Source organism: Ixodes scapularis, unplaced genomic scaffold, assembly GCF_016920785.2.
Source record: "Ixodes scapularis isolate PalLabHiFi unplaced genomic scaffold, ASM1692078v2 PGA_scaffold10__122_contigs__length_95168666, whole genome shotgun sequence".
Lineage (NCBI taxonomy): Eukaryota > Metazoa > Arthropoda > Arachnida > Ixodida > Ixodidae > Ixodes > Ixodes scapularis.
This window is the reverse complement of record NW_024609836.1, coordinates 22,364,109-22,378,204: the sequence shown is the minus strand read 5'-3', so window position 1 is coordinate 22,378,204 and position 14,096 is coordinate 22,364,109. Positions and strand designations below refer to the sequence as shown.

The 14,096-nt window shown below is 43.7% G+C and overlaps 1 protein-coding gene across 1 annotated transcript; it reads left to right on the top strand.

Moving 5' to 3' along the window:
- The first annotated feature begins 224 nt into the window (after positions 1-224).
- On the top strand, positions 225-9,446 carry LOC8052131 (sulfotransferase family cytosolic 1B member 1). The gene is made up of 2 exons (XM_029986504.4): positions 225-608; positions 8,754-9,446. The coding sequence occupies exons 1-2, from the start codon at positions 225-227 to the stop codon at positions 9,444-9,446; spliced, it is 1,077 nt and encodes a 358-aa protein (XP_029842364.2).
- Positions 9,447-14,096: the final 4,650 nt, after the last annotated feature.

Below are 14,096 nucleotides of genomic sequence, written 5' to 3'. Positions count from 1 at the left end.
ACTACAAGTATAATATAACTTAGCCATCACGTGACCTTTCCCGAGGCGACTTAAAGACGTCCCATCACAGATTCCGGCATATTAGCCAGTTTTTGCCAGTCCGCTTTGAGGTCGGTGTACTAGAAAAGTACGGACAAGGCAGCTGTTCAGTTAGTGTGTTTTAAGACTTATCAAAACCAGAAACGATTCAGCAAAGCAAGCGGCCTTCTACAAGACGTGGAGTTATGACCGAAGCGACCGAGTCATCCCGCGATTTACACCAAAGTGTTGATAACGATAGTCAAGGTGGGAATCCCGGAAGCTGCAAAGGAAAACGCAATCCCCAAGATTCTCGTAAACCAGGAACATCAATAGCGGCAGTTCGAAGGGTACTCAAGTTGGAGTACGTGGATGGCATCCTGGTACCTCCCATATCCTTCAACCGCGACATCCTTATCGACGCCCTCCGGTACCAGGCCAGAGAAGGGGACATCTTCCTGGCCACCTACCCGAAGACAGGAGCCACGTGGACGCAGTACATCCTCTGGGTTCTTCTGAACCTGGAAAAGGGAACGGCGTTACCACCTTTTATTGAGATCGTGACCAGCCTTGCGCCTTTCCTGGAACTCGTAAGTACTAAAACAAATTACTACTCAGAACGTTAGAACTTAAAAATCTGAAGCCTTAACTCTTGGTGGGATCAAAACGCCTACTATAAAAGCTTAAGTGCGGTCATATTTATTTATTTGTTTCCTTTATTTTGAGTGCCGCACAAACAGCCAGAGGCCTTTTAAGTGGTACACTGAAGAGGATCCCATCCAGTTCACAAAACAATGGTCTGCATATTAAGATGAAACAAGAACATTAATGAAGTCTCGAAATTTTTCTTCGGGTTAAAAAATATCAATATTAAGGTTACCTGACCTAGATTTAAATTTGTTGAAAACCAGTGGAAAACGAGTCAGGGATTCAGTTTTGTACGAAGAAGAATGATAAGGTGTTAGACGGGAATTACGTAAGTGACGAGAATCGGGCGACACATGTGTCTTGCTGTCTTCGTCATTTATATAATTCTCCTCTAACACCATAACTTCACCAGCACGCTCCAGTTTCACGAGGAAATGATAAAATGAGAACTGAACACGGCTTAATCTCTGAGGAACTTGGAAACATGCACAGTTCAATGACGCCAGTGTGTCTAGGCAACAATTCACAGCTTTGTACAATAACATAAACCCCCAAATCATCCGTCATGTAAGCATACTTTAAGCAATCAGATTTAAGATTATATCATAGTCTTAAAATACCCGGAGTTGTAAGTAACGGTAATAAACACACTTATAGATTTTCTTTAGATTCATTCAATCCTAGATGATTTGGTCGCTTTAATGAAGTTCCACATGATTGAGGCAAACTCAAGGCGGCTTTGCGCAAGAGAACGAAATAGCACGAGAAATCAAGGTAGGTTTCTAAAGTCAGATGAACGTGTTATGACTCCTAAATCGCGTAGAGACGAATTGAAAAAATGCGTAACCTTATAATAAAAAAAATCCCAGTGTCTATATAAACACCCAGGTCCCGAATCAGAAACTCACTTTGCATTACCATATTAATTGTAGAATCTAAAGTGCAGCAGAATTGCATAACGTGACGTGTTTTACTTAAAGAAAAAAACTTTTGTTTTCGATTCGTCCAGAACAAGACCATTAGATAAGCACCAGTTATGCATAAAGCACTCATTACGTTGAAGACAGACAGTATTTTACAGTATTTTGTCAGCCCAAACAGTTTGATGTCATCAGCAAATAAAAGCATTTTGGAGCAGGTAATGCACAATGAAATGTCATTAACCGAAATTAAAAATAGGAAAGGCCAAGATTTGCTCCCTTGGGGGACACCTGACGTTGCTTAGAAAGGGTGGGACAGGCTACCAGACAGACTTACTACGTTCTCGCGTTTAGTCAAATAACTGTTAAGCAAGTTGCAATATCTGAGACACAAACCTTACTGTCGGGAGCAAAAGTATGAATAAAAAACCGGATCGCCGACCGAATGGCACTGCCGCGCTCCCTGACGGCGTGCCGCCTGCTGCCGAGAGCAGCGTAACGGGCACGTGCATCCTTTCTTATCTGCTGGCTTGCTCGTTTACTCGCTTCAACGCAATGTGCTCCGGTTTGATTGAAACGGCGATAGTCGCCGCTCTGGCTGCCGTGACTCCACAATCTTATAGCCCCTTCCCCTGGCAAATAGCGAGCGCTGGGCGCTCGCTCCCCGAGCGGATTCTTGTTTCCCTCTCCGTGTGCCGCTTGTAGATCTGGAAGGAAGGAACACACTTGCCAGTGGGGCGCTCGCCGAGCGGCTCCAACCGCTCCGTGGAAAAGTGGCGGAGCGTGTCGAGCGGTCCGGAGTGGTTCCCCGCGCAGCCTTTTTCGGAGGAGTACGATCTGTAGTCGTCTCCCGCAACGTTTCAGTTTCGTTATCGACATTCAAGCGGGGGAGTGAAGGAGTTTCGCGGCTTTTTTGTTTCGATTGCTGGGTGGGCTCTCTTGGTGTGCTTGCTTTCGTTCCCCTCGTCATGACCGACTCGCCCGAGCATACTGCGGCGATGACATCGTTGCAGTTAATTTCAGGAGGTCCAATCAAACGTAGTGACAGCGACGAAGATACCAGCTTAGCTCTAGCTCGAGTGACGACGAGGCAGCCGTTCTCGGCGGAGTGTTTGCCAAGTCATTTGGCTGGCCTGAGAAGAGGTTCAAGATACCGCGTTACGTCGAAAACGTTGTGCGCGCCTATTTGGATGAAGAGATAGGTATGTCGTTTGTTCGTTTTGTGGTCTCTGTAAGGTAATTGGAATAATTAGAAGACAACACGCCAAGTACTCCGCAGATGGAAGTCGCCTTCGGAGATGACGATCGCTTTACGGCATACGTGTTTGGTATTGCTTAACAGCATCCTACGGCTCGTACAAGTACTTCTAGCTGTCTTCACCCGGCTTATATAACTGTAAGGAAAGATAAATTATGTCTTAACGTCGGGATCGCCGTTAATCAAGTAGTAAACAATCAATTTTTTGTCAAAGCATAAAGTTCCGATCAGAACTTCATGCTTTCAGCAAGATAGCAATGGGGAACCGCAACTGTTTAAAAGCGAGAGCAGACGCTCTGGAAGCGGTGGCGCTGGGAGCGTTACGCTCGACTTGCTCCGCAGCGCGTGCCACTGGGATGGATCACGTGACCGATCGCTCACGGAGGCCGACCGCTCGACGACCGCTAGCGCGGAGCGCTCGGCATTTGCCATTGAAGGGGCTATTAGATTATCGCTTTGTACAGCGGCTGAGCGCCCGAGATCGCGTGCTCTGCGGCATGGGCATTTCAAGCGACTCTCTCGCACGATGCGGCCGAGTTAAGCACAATCGTTTCATTTTTTGCGTTATTCCACGTTGCGAACCGCGGCATGCTGAAACGAAGTAACTTGCTGACTGCTTTGCTTCCGAACGATCAATAGTTAAGATGCACGCGTAATAAAGTGCTGAAGGAGATACCAAAGAAAGAGACAGGATAATCAAATATTATTTCTACAACTCAGAAATCGAACTACAAGAGAAAAAAAAATGTCACAACGTAAAGGCGGATGTGAGCTGGTACATATACTGACCATTTTGAAACAAACTCAGACTGAAAAAATACGAAAGTTGACGCCGAGAAAAGAAAAGGAAAACGTCTAAAAACAAGGTGCTGGCCACACATCGCTCATAGCACTCTTGGTTGCTTAGTGTGAACTGCCCGTGCCGCAGAGCGCGCGAACTGGATTGCGCGGCCGTTGTTTAGAGCGGTGAGCGAAGATTGTTGAATCACGGCGGCTTCGTCATGCCAAAAATTACATCTGCTTGCTCACGGTTGTGAACAATTGGCACAACGCCATTCAGAAAGGAAAACGAATTCGTCTTTATCGAACGACATCTAAAAATATCATGCTGTTCACATACAATGTTTTGGCAAACATACACGGAGAGACAATTATATCCATAATTTCAAGAACTTAAGACAATGAGTAGAGCTAGAACAAAGGTCGATAGCGTCTTGCCTTAATTGGGTCACCAGACGTAAAGACTGAGATAGCATTAGAAAGTTTTGATATTGATGGAAATACACGGAATTCGAGAGGCAAACTGAAAATGTCTTGTAAAACAGGACAAATCTCTGCTGCGCAACCTCTCTCTTTGAAACATGGGATCCCATCTATATCAACTGATAATTTCGTGATTAGCTTTCTAATAACCTCTATAACTTTACATTCAGTTATCGGAATGCAAGACACGAAGTTACCACATTCATTGACCACTGCTGTGAAGAACGAGTCAGCCACAAAAATACGAACTAAAATGTTGTGCGAACATTCATGCTGCCAAGTTAGAATTGAGCAATAATCACTGCCGTTAGCCAATGGGACCGGAGAAGCACTGGTGTATTTACTCATTCTTGTGAACATCAATAAGTTGTACAGCTCCTTGGTCAATGCCTGCCAATGAGAATTTTCACGTTGATGCTTATGATACATGAACAGTCGTCTCGCTAACACCCGATGGTGGCTAAACGTCTTATACCATTTAGTGAGTACTGTTGTTTCTTTAAAGGCGATGATAATGCAGCAGTCGTCGCAAGCATTGCCTTAGGTGCTTTGAAAACCACGGAGTATACTTGCGTTTCAAAATAGGTGTTGGGGTATATGCATATCTATTCCTATCTTTTATGTTTCCGTGAGTCTGTACACGCCTCAACACATTTGTCCTCTAGGACAACGCTCAAATCAAACTCATTGAGGTACTGGTATGAACTGTAGTAATCGCCTCGTGGATAGCAATACTAGGACCTCATAAACGTTTGACTTTTTCACTGGGAAATAAAATGCTATGCGGAAGGCAAGTTCGTCTGCTTCTTGCGCAGGGAGTAGCGGTGACGTCAGAACGCCGAGCCCTGATTGGCTGATCGCGACCCCCTATCTCAGCGTCGTCTGCTCCTTTGCAACGTCGTCTGCTCGCAACATCGTCTGCGTCTGTCTTACCTTTCCTGCGACTTTCGAAAGTGCAGAAGCCAGAGGCCAGACGATCTTACGCCAAAAATATGCGTAAGACCAAACTTGAGAACAAATTCGTATTCACGATACGAAATTTTCTAAGTTTTGCGCAGGTTATGGCGAAATCCCACGACAGCTCCGAAGCTGTCTTACGCACTTCTTACGATCAAATCAACATGGCCGACAGCGTCGTGGTCGCGGCGACCAACGGGCGTTTATTTTTCTACGTGCGCTTCTCACGCGCCCCGATTCCAAGCAGCAAGAAAAAAGTAAAAAGAACTTGAAACAGACCACGACGAACAAGAACGCTGGATCCACAAACACCCGGGAAAAGCACCAACGGCCACGATTACACCTACAAAGACCAAGAGAGCTCGGCAGAGAGGCCTAGCAGGCACTCCGACTCGGCGACCGTCTGCCCACGACCGGCTGGCGTGCTGAATGGAATATGCCCGCGCCGACCCTTGTGGAACCCTTCCCTTCTTATACTTTGATCGCTGACCTCAATTTTAGATCAAGAGGTCAATCTCTTCCTCTTGCCATCTCCTTGTTTTCCGAGGCAACGGTGACTCTCGCCGGTAAAAAAGCGCTGAATCTCCGACAGACGCAGGAAAGGTAAAGCAGCCATCGCTTTGACTAGCAGACGTAAAGCAGACGTCGTTAACCGCGCCAACCCGCTTACGCCGTTAAAGAGTGAGAGTTTCGCCGCACACGAAAGGAGGGAAAAAGTATTTGGGGGGAACTTGCGGACACTAACACGCTCATTCTCGGTTCTTAGCAAACAAACCTCGGCGCCTCGGGACACCTCGCCAGTGAGTCCTCTGACTTCCCTCCTTCATGCGCGTCTGCTAGTTGTTACACAAAAACAACGTCCCGCTCGAGGTATTTCGTCTGCACCCTCTGAAAGGCGAAGTCGAGCTCGCTCGACTTCCGAAAGTCGCAGGAAAGGTAAGACAGACGCAGACGACGTTGCGAGCAGACGACGTTGCAAAGGGGCAGACTACTCTGATATAGGGTGTCGCGATCAGCCAATCAGGGCTCGGCGTTCTGACGTCACCGCTACTTCCTTTCTCATGCGCAGAAGACGAAAATGAGCCCACTGGCGAGGCGTATAAAAATGGTTTGTTATAGGCATCTACTCGTAAGAGTGGCGGATCTGGAGACAGATAAGCCGCTCTCACTGTCTTCCTACATTATATTTATACTGCTCCCTCACATTTGTGAGGCAACACTACAAAAAATCAAATGGCTTGTTTAGTGTTTTAGTTTTTATTTTATTTACATAAGTGCCTGCTGTGCCTTTATGCATTATGCAGGGATGAACAAAAGAAAGACGAATTCAAAAGACATTTTTAGTAATGCAATCGACAATCAACAAGCATTACATTTTCACTCGAGCACGCGCCTCTGCAGTCTGTCACAAAAGACGTCATTATTGATAACAACTATCAGTTCTTCCGGAAGGGCGTTCCACTCCCGGGTGGTCTGAACAAAAATGAATATCGAAAACAGTCAGTACAATAACGATACTTAGCCGCCGTTTTAGAATGATTACGCCTTGAAGATACATGGTGTGGTTTGAAAATGTAAAGACTCATTTCAATGCCTGTCTCCCCGTGATATGTATTCTGAAAAAAATTTAACCGCAAACACTTTTTCCGAAGTTTAAGGAGGTTCCTACTCAGTCTGTTTTTCGTTTCTGTACAATTCGAATACGGACTATAATCGCCTGTGACAAACCTTAATGCCCGATCTTGAATTCGCTCTAACGTATTCTCGAGGGAACACTGAGGCGGATCCCAGATAACACAGGTCTACTCCGAAATTCGTTAGATGAAAGAGAAATATAACATTTGTCTTACGCTACGCGATGTATTCTTAAAATTCCTCCGAATAAAAAATAACATCTTACTTGCCTTCGCTACAATACTATTTATGTGGTCATTCCATATTAGATTATTGGAAAAATGAACTCCCAAATACATGTGTTTATCTACTGGCTCAAGTTCATATTTTTTATCTTATATGCAGCCGTGCTAACAGTAGATGGAGTAAAACATGTATTTGCACTTTTTTGTATTCAAATTCATTTCCCAATGTTGCACCAGCGTTTTAACATTCCTCCATCCCTTTGCATCATGGAGACGTATCCGTCATTTTCTATAACTTTATAGTACGCAATCATCCTCAAATAGCTTAATATTTGACTATATTTGTTTGTGATAGATTCTGAGCCAAAAGTTCATATTGTCCATATGCGAGGATTCTAGCTTTTAAAGGTTTCCCCCAACAGTTCACCTGGCCAGTGTGCACACAGCAAGCTTTGTTTTCTGTTTGAGACTGATCTACGTTGATACCACAGGGAAACAAAAAAGCTAAATAATTATCGTGTGTGACGGACTTGGTCTTGATTGGAGTGCCCGCAGTTGATCCGATTCCGGGTTGCTTGTTGATAGATGACCCTCAAATGCAACGTGTGCTATTGCGTTGCTCAATCACTCCACTGTTAATTGAACCTTTTAAGATAGTCTTTCCACATATTTAATTTGGAAATTCTGCTGCGTTGTGGGCTTTCAACCAAAAGAGCCTAAAATAATAAGTAGTGCTTGCATCCACGCGTAAAACAACTTCTGATGCATGTACACATATTATACAGAATATTTTGTTTTTATATATTTACCGCACTTTGGTAAGATTATTTTAACTTTTTGTCCTGGGTTGTTACATCAACTCAACAAAAATGTTAGCAAAAAAGCGATTTTTGGGACCCAAAAATAGTTCGCGATATGGGGCAGCCTAAAACAAAATACTTCATCAGCTAAGAACAATTACCATGCGTCAACAGCGGTCAAGCGATAAAGTACAGGCGAGCCCCAGGTTTCGTCAAAATTTTCTTCGTTTGCTTATTCATTAACAGGTTAAGCAGGTTAACCGATTTGAACAAAACCAGGGTGGGTTTCGAATTGCACTTTGCCCGTCCTCAAGCGCAATTATTTAATTAACACACTACTCTATTAAAGTCATTTAGTCTTTGAGGGTCGAGAATAATGAAATGCCCTAAGTGCCCGTGGCTAAAACTTGGAAGGTAGGACGGGCTGTCTCAGCTCACTAAAAGCGGATGGGAAAAAACAAAGTGAAAAATTCAGAGCAACAAAGTTTTTAATTTTTTTTTATTTTTCACAAAGCAATTTAGTTGTATTGTGCGCAAATTATCAAACAATGAATCTCGAAAAATATTGTTCATGAAAAAGAAATATAAAAATTATTAACTAAACGCATTAAAATCGGGAGTTTTTTTTTTGTTTTCTACTGGTTACAGGAAGTCTAACAAAATGAGCCTACTGAAAAAGAATTCCAAGACTGGTTTCGGATATGTGCACAAAACAAACTATAGCCATCTATTTGCGCCTCATATGAACTCATACAATTCACAACCGTTCTAGTTCCTTCTAATTATTTATCTTAAACATAGATTGCCAAGTGGTACGGAATTTTGTTCCACCTGTATGTATGTTCCACCTGATCGTACCTCTTATTTTTAAATCCCACAGCGTTTCGGCTAATTTTAAGCCAAAATATGGCCCAGATGTGTTTATTGAAAGCTTCGTAGACGCTGCTGTCTTGAACAACAAAAGCTGAACTCGGTCAGTTTGCGTTTTTTACTAGCACAGGTAGTAAGATCGCGAATTTCTTATATCCAGGTTGGCAGAGATGCTATAGAGCGCCTTCCTGAACCACGGATCATCAAGCATCACCTGCCCTTCTCCAGGTCTCCGTACCACCCGAAGGCCAAGTACGTGGTCATCGTACGGAACCCATTCGACTGCGTCGTTTCTTTCTACCACCACTGTCTCGGCGATCGACTCAACATGGGCATGAGGGCCGACACCACGTTCGACGAATTCTTCGAGGATTTCATGGACGGCCATGTCCCCTTCGGAGAATACTTCGAACACATCCTCTCCTGGTACGCACACCGAAATGACCCGAATGTGTTTTTCTTCTACTACGAGGAGCTCAGGGAGCACCAGACCCAAGGAATCCTGAAGATAGCTGAATTCATCGACGAGTCTCTTGCCGACAGACTCCGTAAGGATGAAGGGCTCCTGAAAGATGTTGTTCAAAGAACGACCTTCGAAAACATGAAGGCAAACGTTACGATTGACGGAGACGTACACAAGACGGAACAAGGTGAAGAGACAGATGACCCGAGTGCCTTCATACCTCTAAAGAACTTCTTCCGCAAGGGACGTGTTGGAGATTGGAGGTCCTACTTCAACAAAGATCAAGAACAGAGACTTCGCAGCGTATACGAAAGAAGAATGCAGGGAACAGAAATGTGGGGCGTTTGGAAGGAATATTTAGGATACGACGACGATGTCACGCCCCTGTAGGGTGTTTATGTCTGGGTAACTCCTTTGTAATTTAGAATTATTCAAGTGTTTATCGATCACGGTGGCAATGCTATAAACGCCAACTGTATAATGCCCTTCCTCCCGCCCTCATATCTGTGAATGTCGGATTGTGACATTGTGAAATTAGGACACCCATTGGCCGGATAACTAAGAGTCAAAATGAAGACGATATAATCCCCACTGTGGAATGTGATACCCGCCAGCCTTGATTCCTTATAATGGTGATTTTCGGATATACATTATAAATTGCGAGCGTGGGCGAAAAGTCTGCGAGAAGGAGGGGGGGGGGGGGAGGGAAGGGCAAGCAATAATTGACTTATATGACATGAATCAGAGGATGTTTAAAAATATTGTTGCTTAATTGGTATAGAGTATATAATCAACATGATCGGGTCTTGCTGTAGGCACGTGACATCCTAATCTACGGCTTCCATTAGATAGTTAGCAGCCCATGTGTACTCAAGTATTTAAATCACTAACACCAACGTGTCATTAGAATTGAGTTCGATTACAATGACCGTTTCTAGCAAGACGCACAATAGTACACTGAATAATGGTAACTTCGTCAGGTGCTGTGTCAGGCAAAGCTCATTTCGGTGTATTTCAGACATATTTTCAAGTAGCTCGAAAGTCACATGTATTTATTTAAAAATGGATCGCTTTGTTATTTCTTCATTTTTAGAAGCATATACCAGGAGTGATAGTAGGGGAGATGCCCAAGGGTATTTAAAGGGGCGGTGCAACGATTTTATGATTAAAAGATTTTGCATCTTGTCATTTTTACGTTGTTTATCGTGTCCCGGAGGATAGAGAAAACACCTCCTTCATTAAAAAATGTCGCGATTCCGCTGCATAATCGCAAAGCAAAAGTCGAGCTTTTTCCCCCACCTGCAGCCCCAAGTAGCAACCGAAGGAACTACGGCCAGAAGATTACGTGACCTCGCTCGGCTCTAAGCTGCAGCATAACGCCCGATAATGTCAGCAGAGAGAGGGAGAGGAAGCGTCCTCCGAGAGAGCACACGGGAACCTACACTGCACTCCGAATGACGTCACTGGGAGGGGGACCAGGTGTGACCCTGAAGGCTGGGAGTGAGTTGAGGGGTGCCCGAAATGCCAAGATTTATCTTTTATTTTTACGCAACAACTATGATACGCAGGCGAAATCGGTTTTCTTGTCTTTACTTCAAAAGTGTTAGAGGGCAACTTCCAGAAATCTTTGACCGAAGTCTGGAAATCGTTGCACCCCCGCTTTAATGTTATTAACTTTTGTGCGAGGCAACAGAGGAAGGTATTGGAATTAAACGATAAACTTTTATAATCATGGAATTTAGGAGGGGCGTACCTCAGCGAAAGGAAAAAAAAGGCTGAAACATTTAATTTGGTCTCTTCGTGCGTGTGCTGTCCTCACAAGCTGAATGATTACTGAGGTCGTCAAGTAGTGTTGGCTACGGGACCTCAAATTCGCATTCTATTCCTAGTTTTGACCACGGCTCTCAAAAACAGGCAGGTACGCCAAAGTAGCATCAAGAACTGTTTCTGCTCACATGGCCCATGGTAGTACATAACAAATTGCCAGCATTACGGTGAAACAGGAAACACGTTAGGTAAACTTGTTGCGTGCATATATTTGAGGCTAAAGCTTCTAGGCAAGTAGATGCTTTAATATAGTTTTTTAGTGAACAAAATAAAGCATGTTAAGATATCCCAAAATATACTCGCCTCGAAAAAAAGGCAAATGCAAAGTCATTAGCAACTTTTCAAAAGCACGCAATTTGGACGTGAGTTTTTTCATAAAGAGATGCCGGGGTTCACTTAAGATAGGGCACCACGAATTCTTCGCTCTAGAGGAGTAATTTAGGGAGTGAGCTGCAACTGGCAACCTCTGACTGAATGCTGTTCACTCACATAAACACGAGAGGATTCCCGGATTCAGCTAACACCTCTTAGATTACAAGGACCATTGCTGGAATTCATACCTCACCCTCCGGAGGCCAGCACGAGGCAATGGTTCAACAGAAATTCTGCGTTCCGGTCGTGTTTCCTTCAGTGAGCAGACCAGTCCCAGTTGAATGATGACGCATTACTCGTGTCCCATCGGTGGTCCGTGTTGGAGTTCAGACAGAGCTGATTGTTGGGCGAGTTGGCCCTGAATATGAGAGTACGTGGTAGCACTCGAAGAAGAGGGGCGGGGAGGGGGGGGGGGGGTGCAGAACTGGACAGCACTGTGAAGCACAACGCTTGCCTCCGGTAAGTCACGTAGAAACTGCTGCACCACGGAGTTGTTATCTAGGGCTATCAGACAATATTAGGAAGGAGATCGAACCGTCGAGCCCTCTGTGGCTAAATTGAGAACTACACCAATGGAGGCAACCACAGCAAAGATTATTTGATTGTGTTTCGACGCTGCGCCCGGCCCACTTAGCCAATCGTTGCATCGGCGTTGGGTTTGGGCTTATGTGCAATCAGTGAAGCCGAACGCGGACGCAGCACTGGTTGAATTTTTTACTTCCCCTCTCATGACTGAGCGTAAGGTAAATATTGGGCACAAGTCACGCCCAATCTTTTCCCCTAACTATGCTGTTTATTGCAAAGATAGGAACACGCATGGTGGCGGAGTTTTTTTGCTGATGGCGAGCGCTCTTCAGAGCTCTGAAATAAATGTTACTTGCACTTCATGTGAGTCTGTTTCGTGTAAACTTTATGTATCTTCTGAGGAAACTCTTGCCCGCGGTTCCTTTTACCCATCTTTTGTTCAAACCATTACGCATAATTTCTTTAGTCGAAATATTGACGTATAATATGATGATATACTTTTAATTAAATTACGGTATATTACGAGTGATTCTCTATTTCTACGGACTTTAACTTACTTGATGTCACGTGGTGTAGCGGTCAAATGTTCTTTCTTAATTATTTAACATTGTGCTAAACGTTATTTCCATTTTGTATCAAGCTTTGGCCTGTCCCAATATGTTACTCAATAAATCAGAACCTTTTCTAGGCGATCGAGCACAGTAGATCTTATTTTTTTTGTGACTCTCGGACAGTCCTAACTTCAGTTACATACCTACCAGGAATCAGAGACCATGCCATAGTCACTGCAAGCATAGACTGCAAGTGAGCGATGCCGGTTAAGCCGTGCCCACGGAAGGTTTACTTTAATGATAAGGGTAATCACGCTGGCCTGTCTAAAAAACATGTGCTGTATTTTGCCGATTCTGAAATATGGAGTTGGGAGATTGATATTGACAATCTGCAAAAACTTTCTAATTACGGGCTGGTTTGTTTAATTGATTAACGTATACCTCAGACAATAATGACCCAAAGAAAAAGAAAGAAGAAGGTTTAGACAGATAGAAACTCACAACATTATTAAGAAAAAACAACAAAAAACCCTGCTTACTTATACCACGGAATGTCGAGTGGTGTGTCACTTACAATGTTACGTGACATCAGGAAACTTTTTGAAAGCGAACTGAAGCTAGCTAAGTAGCCTTATCACGCTAATTTAAGTCATTGCCAGAACAGGGGTCCAGAAAATCTTGGAAGTATGTTAAGAACAACGAAAATCACCAAGTAGGTATCTCGCCAACCAATGTATCCGCCCAGGCAGCTACATCTAGTCTGCTTTACTCTTCCTATTTATTGTTATCGTCTTATTTTGGCCTCTGACTGCACTTTAACAAACAGCATAAAAGACGACAAAAAAGACAAAAAGACAAAAAAAAAAAAACAGCGCGAATTTAAATGAAGGGCAAGTAGAAACACTCTCATCGCTCTATCTGCGTGAACTGTCTTTCATTCGTGTTTGCTCTGCTTCTAATTTCACAATGCAGAGCCAATTCGCACAAGTTTAAGCGATAGCATGAAATAACTCTTGCATAACTCCGATGGCCTCGTTAAACTTCTTGCATCGCTTAGTCCTGACAAGGCAACCGGCCCTGATGGCATTCCATAGAGGGTCCTGAGAGAGCGTTCAGGTGTGCTTTCAATGTATCTGCCTCTCGTGTTCACTAAATCACTAACAGATTCTTTTCGCCTAGCTATTGGACGACTGTTCCTTCAGTGGATATACATAAAAGTGGTCCCAGAAACGAAGTAGAAAAATTTCAAGCCCATTTTATTTTACGCGCGACTTCTAAATTAATAGAACTCAATAGTAACGCCAATATTGTACAACATCTACTCTCGAAACATTTATTCACCCACTTTGAACACGGGGTCATTCAATGCTTGTCTTGGACAACCCTGTTGTTGAATTTTACTACGACTTAGCGAACACATACGACGAAGTCATTTTATGTGACTGTATATTTTCCTTGATCTTCGGAAAGCTATCAGCCTTGTTCCACACAACTTTATTCGTCACAAAATTAAGGCCTTTAAAATGTCGAATGTCGTCCTCGGATGTTTAGCTGAAGTATTAAGAGACAGGAAACAAGCAGAGGTAATTAATGGCAAATCCTCTAATTTGTTCCCAATCACCTCTGGTGTAACCCAAGGCTCTGTCTTGAGACCGATTTTATCTTTAATACTTAATAATGATAGTGTTGGAAACTTTTTATTATTTATACGTCTTTTTGCTGACGACTGTGTTATTAATTTTGCAGTAGGTGCTGCTGATGACAG